This window comes from Periplaneta americana, chromosome 10, assembly GCF_040183065.1.
Source record: "Periplaneta americana isolate PAMFEO1 chromosome 10, P.americana_PAMFEO1_priV1, whole genome shotgun sequence".
Lineage (NCBI taxonomy): Eukaryota > Metazoa > Arthropoda > Insecta > Blattodea > Blattidae > Periplaneta > Periplaneta americana.
The window spans coordinates 170,082,386-170,094,196 of NC_091126.1; the positions used below are offsets into that span (position 1 = coordinate 170,082,386).

The 11,811-nt window shown below is 36.4% G+C and overlaps 1 protein-coding gene across 17 annotated transcripts in view; it reads left to right on the forward strand.

Moving 5' to 3' along the window:
• LOC138708146 (ELAV-like protein 1) overlaps window positions 1-11,811 on the forward strand; it is a 437,015-nt gene that overhangs the window by 95,988 nt on the left and 329,216 nt on the right. For 11 of the 17 annotated variants that reach the window (XM_069838379.1, XM_069838377.1, XM_069838382.1 and 8 more), the window contains exons 2-3: window positions 1,027-1,301; window positions 1,617-1,652. In XM_069838379.1, the coding sequence (XP_069694480.1) occupies window positions 1,052-1,301; window positions 1,617-1,652 (286 nt within the window). In that variant the 5' untranslated portion in view covers window positions 1,027-1,051. The remainder of the gene's footprint in view (window positions 1-1,026; window positions 1,302-1,616; window positions 1,653-11,811) is intronic. The other 6 variants (XM_069838384.1, XM_069838389.1, XM_069838395.1 and 3 more) reach the window with 1 other exon arrangement.

The window sequence follows — 11,811 nt, forward strand, 5'->3', positions numbered from 1 at the left end:
TTATTTCTCACTTCAGTTGAGCAGTCTGTAAATTTACTGTCCACGCCGTCATATTATTAAACTTATAACGTACGCTAGCAGTGTGTGGCTGTATTGTGTGGAACATAGTTGCGTATTGCGCACGCGCGAATGGAAATTGGACATGTCTGTGAAGAAAGCATTGAAAACTCTTTCTAATCCGAGCTAAGTTTAGTCGTATAAATTAAATACCACTTACAGCCGTATGTGTCTTCTAGATATCAAGGGATCCAAACAATGGTCAAATTTGTCACAATTAGTGTACTGAACTCAGTGGCTTAAGAATCTTTTCGGTATAGTATCGTGTCAAATTATTTAAACTGTCAGGAATCGGAACTTGAATCCAAGCCAGTATTGATTGTTGTCCGCGAAGCTTGGGAGCAGAAGAAATAAGTTCTTATTGTAACTTCACAGAGACGGAGTGTAGTTAACTTCTGAGTAGGCCTAATAAATTCATCGAAGTGTCGAAAGCACGCAACTGTTCAAACATGTGATAATGGTAATGCGGAGCGTACACTTTGCTAGTTGCGTTGTTGTGAACTGGTATGTCAGCTAGGAACTTAATGCCGCCTTTTTAAGTCGATATACCGGATGTTTTCAAATTCAAAAGAAATTTAAATGTACGCATTTCCTGGTAATCTATTTTAGTACATCTTCAGAGCATGCTGGCTGAATTTTGTGACACAAGCGATAAAATATTTCGTTTCTTCGAAAGATCATTGTCATTTCAAATGACTGTAAACACGGAATAAATAGTTTCTAGCGATGTTACATTCAGTGTGAGCATAAATTGTTTGCAATGTCAAATGCAAGTGCCACAATAACTTTTGCCGCGAAACTTCTGGAGGAAAAGTAGTTGATAAAACTGACTGGAGATGTTGAACAGAATTTTGTCTCTACAAGCTATGCGTGAAGGAGTGTTGGCCTTGGAGAATCTTTTTTTCTTATTTATACATGTGACATGGTTGACTTCACCACGTGTTCAACAAGGCACTTCTGTTGTTACAGGTTTGGAGGATTTTTTCCGGATAAAATGATGCAAAACGGCATGGATACTGTGCCACAGCAAAATGGCACTATGCATACCAACTCATCAACCTCTTCTTCTTCAAATTCACACAATTCATCTTCACAAACGAATACCGGAGGCCAGCAAGAAGAGAGCAAGACGAACCTCATCGTAAATTACCTTCCCCAGACGATGACCCAAGAGGAAATACGATCCCTCTTCTCTTCAATCGGCGAGGTAGAAAGCTGTAAGCTCATCAGGGACAAAGTTACAGGTAAGCAAAAGAGATTTGATGATTCCATAGAGCCAGAATAGAGGCTGTATTTTTTTTGTAAGATTTGAGCACCCTGTAGATTTTCTGAATTGATATATTAAGTTAGAAATGTCATGATAATAATTTTTGGGTTTCTATCTTTGTTTATCTCAGAATACTAGAAAATATTAATGTTGTTACACATGTTTTCTTTAGGGATGGGCAACAATTTGATATAGAAATGTTTGGTTGATATTGTTTTTTTTTTCTTTTCGCGATGGTGATATTCTTTTCTTGTTATCTTCTAAACAAATTCAATTTTCGATTTGTTTTTAGACACCGACTCAGAGCCGTGCTCCAGTATTCTTGGTCGTGAGTACAGTTTACATATTACGATATCGATATCAAATTTAAATTTCGAAAAGATATCGGTATTGATATTTCTGAACTTTTAGAATTTGCCCATCCCTGCAATTAACAATTTTCTAAACACAAGACAAGTTTTCTGGATTGAATTAACAATAACCTCATAACCTCTCTCTCTCTCTTTCTCTCTCTGTCTCTCTCTCTCTCTTGATATTAACAGTTTCTGTAATGCATTTTCTACACGTCTTTTGTACCTTGCTTGGAGCACTGTTACTTTTCGTTCCCTGGTGTTGGTTGCACACACTGAAAAGTGATAAGCCCGATACGATACGATACGATACGATGATTAGCGACCCTCGTTTGTAGTGTAAGTTTTGTTTCCATGGCGACAGTTCGCCCTCGTTGCGTCACGCTATATCGGGATGTCGGGCGAATTACAGTTCTTATTGATCTGGGCAGACACGGAATGGTTTTCATACGCTGAAATAACAGATGATGCCGTATTCCTGCTTTGTTTTTCCGAGCAATTAATCGATGTCTTGCTTCACTCAACAAAACACTCTCGTATTAGTCTAATGAAGTATTAATTATTAAAAGAGAATTAATTTACAGCCTTTCTGAAGGCACCTCATTCTTAGATTTTTGTAATTTTGTGTGCCGAAAACATTTAGCTTATTGAAAATCAAGAAAATATATATTTTGCCAAGCAAGATGGCTCAGCGGCAAACCAGTGAACTCGCACTCGAGACGTTCTGGGTTCGATCCCCTGTGTTGAGCAGTTTGTTCGAGGTATTTTACGTGGTTTTCCTCCATTAAGTAATAATTTTTAGTGAAATAAAGGCGAATACCACATTGAACCCCAATTACAAAGAAATAATAGTCAGTGCAACAATGGGCATCCACAACGTTAAAATCAGAGTCGTGGTATGACCTAGGAGTTAAAGCGTCTGTAAATTAATAAATAAAAGAAATACGTAAAAATATTTTGTTCAGCATAAAAAGGGACTTTTTTCCTCAGTAAGAATATTTCATTTATCTCAACTAAAACTTGTTACGTATTTGTTTGGGCGTTAAATTGTTAGACGTCACAGTAAAGGGCAATAAAATAGCTTTAAGGTATTTTTTTTGGCATTATTTGTCATAATTTTGACACTTCTTTCAGTAGTTAGTTGTATAAGATTTTATTTTAAGTCATATTAATAATGTTTAATCGTGTTGGGTGAATCTTTCTGTAGTGGTATATGGAAAAAAGAAACAAGTAAGTTAAAATGTTGTGACGTGATCCACAGCCATTAATTTCCTCCTGTTTTCATATCGTATACGAGGACACCTGCTCCTACCAGTACTCTTGCATATGGGTTGTTTCTGTGTTGCATGACTGCACATTCAGCATTGTATTAAGCTTCTCTCCTGTCTGTTCCCGTCCCGAGATGAGTCCAGACTAGTATATCTTATACTCCTCAGATTAACTACAATTATTAATTGTGTTGGAGACATCGTAAAAAGATTTTTGTTTTACAATCACCGAATGTAACTTAAGACTAAAATGCATGCAGATATTTCTAGACAGTTCAAAACTCGAGAAGCTGTTTTCCTCAAATGTTGAGCAAAACAAACAATAATGTGCATAAAACGTTTATTTCTTTCGAAATTATATTTTAGTGTTCTGTTTCACCCATTGTTGTAAATGTTCAAAGTGTTGTTTTAAAATAACAAGGAGCTTTTTCTCATTCCACTCTCTTTGCGGCCGAAAATAAATATATATTGATTTGACGGGTTATTAAGTGAAGAAAGAAACGATCATAGGACTTTTTGATTTATTTTAAAATTACTTGAGTTTACTTCAGCTTAAGAGTTAGTCATTTATATACCATTTTCAGATTATGATTCTCCGGATTTACTATAAAATAGTTGGGCAAAAATAATAAGGAGCTCTTTCTAACTGCAGTCCCTTCGCGGCCGAAAACAAATTCTACTCTGATTTGACAGAAAATTACGTGGCTCCCAGAATCGTTTCGAATTTAAAGTTTCCTGCTTTTTCCAAGGTTCGAACCGGCTTTTTTCCAGACTTTAATGGACTAGGGTCCTACTACAATTTCATATTAAATATCCGAAATAAATAGCAGAATTAATATCTTTAATGTTAGATTGCGAATTAGTGGAGTTTTGTAACTTAAATATTTTCACAAATTGAGCGATGTAATTTTTATTGAAATATTTCGATGACAATTTGTATTTTCCTGTGCTCAAGTTAGCACTGTCTGTACCCTGCAGGTAAGGTAACACAAGCCCCTGCAGCCCTTGTCATGTGGTCTAAATAATAGTTTTTAAGGCTTTGCATGATGGCTTCCTCTTGTGCATGATATGTAACGACAAAATAAATAATGTATCAACTCCACGCGTGAATTTCTACCCCAGCAGATGGTCATGGAAAAATTGCAAGTCTCTGTCCATTCCCCTCTTGTGTTTAATTCCTAATGTAAGTAAAGGGGCAGTTTAATGACGTCCTGTGCCACGTGGAGTATGACACAGTAAATGACGCCGTCGTATAAAAATGCATTAACAAGCAACATTAGTTAAATCGTCAGTATGAAACATCACGTGTTAAAGCTATTGTATTAAAGCAATGTGTCTAGTTTGACAGAAAATCCTGTACACAAGATAGTTTCTACCCCTACATTGTACATACGTATCTCTGCAGGTTGAAGGGGGCAAAAGAATATATTAAAATAATATAAATGACTTCTGTAATTAATTGCGTGGTTAATTGTAAAATTAGGTTGAAAGTCTGCGTTGTTTAGCAACTGGCGTCGCCGATTCACGTTCGAAAGCACACACGCACTCGGTCTGAACGGTTGAGTTCCGTCCCTCGGTCAATTCAGTAGACTTACCAGACTTCCAAATGGCGTTAAATGTTAATCATTTTTATTTAATTTGCAACAAAACCGTCAATTTTATTTAAAAACTGCAAAGGGAGAAAATTATTCCACATAAATTTCTCTAATTATAAGAGGAAAGCTCAAAATCATATGGATAGTCAATATCGACTAAAGCACCGTTAAAATTTAGGGCAAATTTGTTGTTCTTTTTTTTTTTTTTTTTTGAAAAGTATACATTTTGAATTAGTATGGTATTAGGCTTTTCGATTTTCTCTCTCGAAGGAACAAGCTCTTCATATCTGTATAGTTATATTATTTCCACTCCGTACTTTAGTTTTGCGGTCGCAGATTTGCAGTGGATCTTTCTCTAGTCTGAATTTTCTACAGAAACTCTTCAGGTCCCTTACGTGTAAAAATTGAGTTTGGAACGAAATTATATCTTTTACAGGGTGATTAAGTAAAAGCGTGAAGAAATTAAACACGAAATAGGGGATTCTCTACGCAATTTCACATAGGTAATTTGAGATCTGCGAAGCAAATTAAGGCATGTGATATTCCTATATCACCACTTATTTTTTCCATATTATTTACATTTATTATTTTCACTTATTATTTACATTCAGTATTTGTATTTAATATTTAAATTTAATTTTTAAATTTATTATTTAAGTTTAGTTCATTTAATATTTACATGTAGAAAATTCATCGTGTTTTGTTTTTTGAACTATCGTCCACAAGATTGTTCTGTCTATCGTATTTACATTCTTACATGACAAAACATGTTATAAGTCAACGACATACCGTTCCATACCATTCGAAGAGTTAATCACACTACGATGAAACAGTACAACCTTAATCTCGCTTCGAAGACCCTAAGTTCCCTATCTTAAAATGTTCAGTAGGGTATTCCCTGGTGTACGTTTTTACCGAATCACTCTGTATAAATTTTAGATGTGGCGTTAGATTTATTTCTAATTATTAATGAAGGTACACAGAAACGGGCAATATTTTTAATTTCGAATAAAAATTTAAAAGTATCAATATAATAAATACAACAAACAATTATTTCACTATAAATTTATAATGCTAAATATTTACATAGAAAATTCTAAGTACAATTTTATTGCGACTGTTAACTGTTGTATGTTACATTCATTTAAGTTCTTTTCGTGGAACCTTCAAAATGAAATGTTAAAATAAGATATAGACCAGGCCTGCACAAGGTTTGTGCTCTCCGAGCCGGCTCACAGCTCATGAGCGGAATGCAGATATTAGCTGCGCTCTGTGTAAGGGTGGACTGGAAGAAGGGGTGGATCTCGTACAAAATATACACAAAAGGAAGTACTATTACGAGTGCTTATGAAATGAATTCCCGTTCAGTGTTTGCAAAACTATCTTGGACTATTATTAATTAATAAAGAAATATTTATTTTACAGAAGTAACAGAAATTCTATAGCTACTTAAATGTACAATATCATTTTCTTATATTTTTATTTATCAGTACATCAAAACGAGGTTTTATGGTGTAGGCAGCTGAAAGGAACAGTAGCCTACTGATCATAATGAAACATCAGTTACAGATGTTCGATGTCTGCCTTTATTAAACTTGATTATAGAAAACAGTTGCTCACAAATATAAATGTTGAGCCAAACATAGTAATCATTTTCACAGCCGGCTTGTGTAGTCGTGGATATTATTGCTAATGTTTAGTCTTGTAAAACTCAACCAGGCTAGTAGTATTATTCAAACGGTCTCTAGCCCTTAGGTCACATTGAAGATCAATAATTTCGAGCTGTAAATCGTTAAATGTTAAATGTTATGTTCCGTCTTTTAGATTCCTCCATACTGTACTGTAGCAGTAGGTAAGCAACGTGAAACAGTTGCTGAGAATAGGCCTACACACTGTACTCCACTAGATAACTGAGTGGTCGTTTCCCTCTCCTCCACCGACAGCAAGTCTATGTCATTCTGACGTATCTTCCTCTCCGTTTCGGCGAGCGGTAAACACAGCTCTCCCACTCCGAAGGAGCGCGCGCTCTCGTTGAGCGCTGTTTGTGCAGGCCTGATATAGACCTTTGTAATTAGAGCTAAGAAGAAAAAGTTGTAGTCATTAAAACTAAAACATAGCATATTAATCACGTAAAATATGGCATTGCTGTGATACGTCAGATAAGACACATTTTGATGGCATAAAGTAAATATGGTGTTTTTGTATTAGACGAATACTCAGTCCCATTAACTCCGGGTGCTCGGTGGTATAAATTCGTGGGATTTCAGCATCAAGAGTTCGGATGTCAAGATAAAAGGGGGGAAAAAATTGTACATATGTATATGGACGAAGAAATATACGAGGATGAAAGTAACTCAGCCGATGTGTTTTGAGTGGGTGTAGCTTTCATGCGATGAGACATCTAGCTGGGCTCTCTGACAAGAGTTATCAACAGCTGGTCTACCGCTTGGTTGGATGACTACTCGGAAGTGAAAAGGGCAGGTGGTATATGCTTTAGTGGGGGAGCGAGCTAGCGTCCGTTAATCGCCACGTAGATACATTGACAGTTGTGGTTAGGAGTGTGTTCAGTTTTATATTACGCGCACTACCTACTGCGATAAACAGCAGGCTTACCTTTTACTGGTTTTTTTGTAAAGTATAAATTTATCCATTTTGAGAATTTCTGATAATTTTGTAACTCGCGCGAAATTAGTTCCCATCCCAGTTCCTTTCAATTCTTTGTTACTGGTAAGAGTTCTATTCTCAATCCGTGCGCTGTATTCTTTTTGTCGATTTTTTTTATTAGACTGATGTAAAACTGCATGTACACGATTAAATGTACCCTCCAATTCAATACTTTACAAGAAAACTTGTCAAAGATTGATCAGTATTTGTCAGACACTGTTTCACATTGCTAAAGATTTAATAAAATTTTGAACAACTAGGCTATACAAAAAATATTTGTACTGCATGGACCCTAATATTTCAAAAGAAAATATTTACGATTAATATAGTTTGGAAGTTTCATAATTCAAGAAATATGCATATATTGCAGATACCTGCCTTGGAATCTTCTCATATGCATTATTTTTTTATTTTATCGTGATTTCCACAGAACGTATAGGCATGGGTTTAATTCGTTATAATTGAATTAACTCGGACGCCATGTTTTTTACGGTCATTGGCACAATAATATTTTGGAATCCCTAAATTGTTAAGTCTTTGATGAACAATACTAGAGCATTTTTTGTTCACTTTCAAGACAATCACAGACTTTTAAAGTGTAGTACGTGATTTAAAAAAATTGTAAAGTATTGATGATTCTTGGAAATTTTTGTGAAGCGTTAAATTAGACGAAAATTCTATCAGTACGATTTAAATATTGTAAACACAGCCTAGGAATTACTTCTACGTCGTTAAAATTTAATGGATAAATTCTTGAACATAATTAAGTTAGAAATTAAAAAAAAAATTAAGGAAGCTATTTTTGGAATATTTTAAAAAGTGACTTATAATTATAGTGTTTGTATCTCACAATAGGGGATATGATATCATTTAAAGCTCTGTCTGAAGCTGAATTTTCCGAGCCATTTAGTGGCATGTGACCTTTGGGATAATAACAATTTTTTGATCTGTTGTATAAAACTGCATCAACTTCTAGGTAACTTAGCGTCGATGAAATTGGTGATAGCGAAATGAGGTCGAAGAATCGCCAAGAATTACTTTGATATTCATGTTAATAGTTGGGGAAAATCTCGAAATAAATCCAGCGATGTAATCATCCCAATTGGGAATCGAACTCACTCCGAAGCGCAACTCGGGATCAGTAAGAAAACGTGCTTACCGCCTGAGTTACACCGGTGACTAAAAATGTATATGACTGTGCCTAGGGAAAGGGACTCCAATTCGGAACTCGTAATTTTACACGCGACCTGGGTGAAAATATCGATTTTTTTATCATAGCGCCATCATTTGGATCGAACTTTAAACTACGTGATGACACGGCCATCGATGTGGTATTAGTCTGAAATACAAGGAAATGTATTTACGTTAAATATTAAATAAAGCCGTTTACCAAGAGAAGACCAGTTACATAATATTAACTTGAAATCGTTATTAAATGATCAATTTTGAATTACAACGAAATGTTTTTTTTTTTAATGTTCGAAATTTAACTATGAATTAGGATATAACAAAAACAGAAAATTGTTTTTTTCCCCCGGATTAGGGGCTCATTTCCTAGGCAGTCATATCCAAAGTCTTATATCTGCTTGTTTGACCAGTGCATGGTAACCTATTCCAATTTTATAAATGTTTACTTCTTAGACTTAAATTATCTAGAGACAATGTTAATATAAATACTTTAAAACATGAAAACCTTAACTTTGAAAAAAAGTTCTCTAAAAAGACAGTCTATATAATAATATAACTTAAAAAGGGCCTTAAGTGTAGAGACGGCATATTCATTTTCTGAGACATCTACTTTCGTATGTAGCCAGATGAAAGAATGCCGTAAATATACTTAGGATTTGAGAAATAATAAGTTTGAACAAGATTCTTAGTACACTGGCTTCAAAGATATCCAAGCACTACTAATCGATAGTGATTGCTAATTTGTTAATACAGAGTTGTGCAGATGAAACCGGCCCGTGTTATGACATTGATAGGTACTAATGATTTGAAACAAACTTCAAATTGAATGAAAATAAAATGCATTTACCTTCATAATAAATGTTGGAAGTGCCCTCCATCTGCATCTAGACACTTCTGTGCACGTTTTAACAGGTTCATGAAAACACGTGTCAATTCCTCATGGTACTGCGGATGCAATTCCGCAAGTTCTCCTACTCACATGAACCTGCTGAGCCAATCTCGTGGTAGACTTTCGAGGACTCCTAGTCATGAATTCATTAATTCGCGCTGTAAGTTGAGGAGTCCGGACAGAAGGAGCTCTGTTCCTTGTTACATTTTTTACGGATCCAGTCGTACGCCATTTTCGCACCAAATCTTGAATGCTGCTTTTCGCCGGTACTGAGCGAAGCGGATATTTGTCTCTGAATAATTGTTGTGTTTCCTTAATAGAGCTGGTCTGTACGTACGCCTCCACAATGAATATTCGCTCTGGTATTGAATAAGTCATGCTTATTTAAAGAACAACTCTTTGCATGTGTTTAGAACGTCTGACTTTTAAACAGCAACCAGAAGAAGTTATAAGCAACAATGGCGCAACAACAATGACACAAAACACGCGGAAGATACAGTATAGCCAATATAATTACATTTTCAAGAAAAAAGAAAGAAAAGAAATCAATACCCTACATAATTTATTTTCCAAATCATATGACATGAGATGGGGCCGGTTTTATCTGCCCAACCTGTATAAGTATTACTTGTACGAATAGATGGCACAGATAAGTCAGTATTGCCAGCATTAAAATGTGCTGAAACGTATATAAAAAAACGCTGTTGGTAACTGGACTGCAAGACATCTGGCGTTGACAGAACGCCCTGCCTCATATGCCCACAATGTGCCGTCGGGCGATTTTGCTGGTAAAACTAGAGTCCATAATGACAGATACTGTAGAATAATGACGATGCATGCACCATATTGCACTTACTGAATCAACCCCAACCCTTTCTTACCCGTCACTACTCTTTACGTCAGTAGTTATCCTGTGAGAAATTATATAATTATGAACAATTTGTAGAGCACGTTATGAGTGAATAAATACTAGGGCTGGATAAAAAGTAATGGCAACAGTTCGGTATTTCTGACATGGCTTTATTCACAGGGGTACAACATAGTCGCCCCCCCTTATTTATTACCTTTTGCCAAATGTTTGGAAGGCGTCGTACACAATCAGAGCGTCCATCTTTGTTGATGTTTCGTATTGACCGCCCTGTAGCCCGGATAAGTTAATCTCTGGTATTGTACCGGGTCCCTCGCAGTGGTTCTTTCACTTTGGTGAAAAGATCGTAATCGCATGGACTCATATCGGGTGAGTACGGTGGATTTTCCACAATGAACGTCACCTTCACAGCACTTTTTGTAGGGCGCACTTTCTTCGGACGAGAAGAACCTGGATGCTTCCATTCATTTGATTGACGTTTCAAGTTTGGTTGATTCGTATGAGCGAGCTCAGATTTCGTCCAAGAAAGTCGTTATCTTTCCTTTGGTACTGGTCCAACAAGGCCTGTGCGACTGCATAGCGGTGCCATTGTTAAACCTCGGAAATTTCTTGGGGTATACAACGCCCTGTAATTTTGCGGTAATCTAGAATGTCTTGGAGACAGTTTTGTGACATTCTTCGACTTCCGCTGCTAATTCACGCGCAGGCCATCGGCGATCAGCATCCAACAGGGAAGCAAGGAGTTGAACTGTGTTGTCCTCCACGCGGGGTCGTCCTGAACGGCATTCCTGCCTTCCCGGAATGCTTTAACCCATCGTGTCACTGTGTGATATGGCAACGCTGCATCGGCACATGCTTCACGCAGTCCCTGAAAACATTCTTGTGCACTACGACCTCGTGTCACTTCAATTTTGATCCAGGAACGTTGCTCTAGTTTTGTAAACGTGGTCTTAGGGCGCTCGCACTATCCCTATGAAAGTCAACGTTCTACACACTGCAGTAGATTGACAGAGTACTGTCGCCGCTGACTCCACTAACTCATCTAACAGTCCTTGTTCATGTCCACACAGCTGGTAGCTCTCGAACGCACCATCGTCACGTGACAGCACTGTTGCCATAACTTTTTATCCAACCTATGTAAATAGGTAATGCAGTTTTATGTTGTTGTTTCCATCCCATTATTGTTTGTACTTAATTAATTTAGAGGTCCATAAATAGGCGCGCATTACTTTAACAATGCGTTCTATTTCTTTAATTGTCTTCAGAGATAAATATCGATTTCAGTGGTTAGTTTCCTTTGATGTAAAGCTGTGACAGATGAGTGTATGATAATATTCTCGCCCCTAGCGGAACTATTTCAAAGTTTGTCCATTTGTATATAACCATTTGTTTTGACATCCCGTGGTTAGAAAGTTGGCTTGCACGATAAGAAAATTGTAGCTCAGGTATCTTTGAACGCCAGTTTATACCAATCAAAACAACACCAATCTGTTTTAGTATAGTTGAATAGAGAATTAAATTAGTTGTGTAAGAGAAAGAATTGAAACAATACGAACATAAACATAGATTAAATTGCAAGAATTGTCAAATGAGGAATTCAAAGAGTAAAGCATTTTTGTTATTTAGTACCATTAAATGATGCATGGATTACACTTGCCCCTGGTG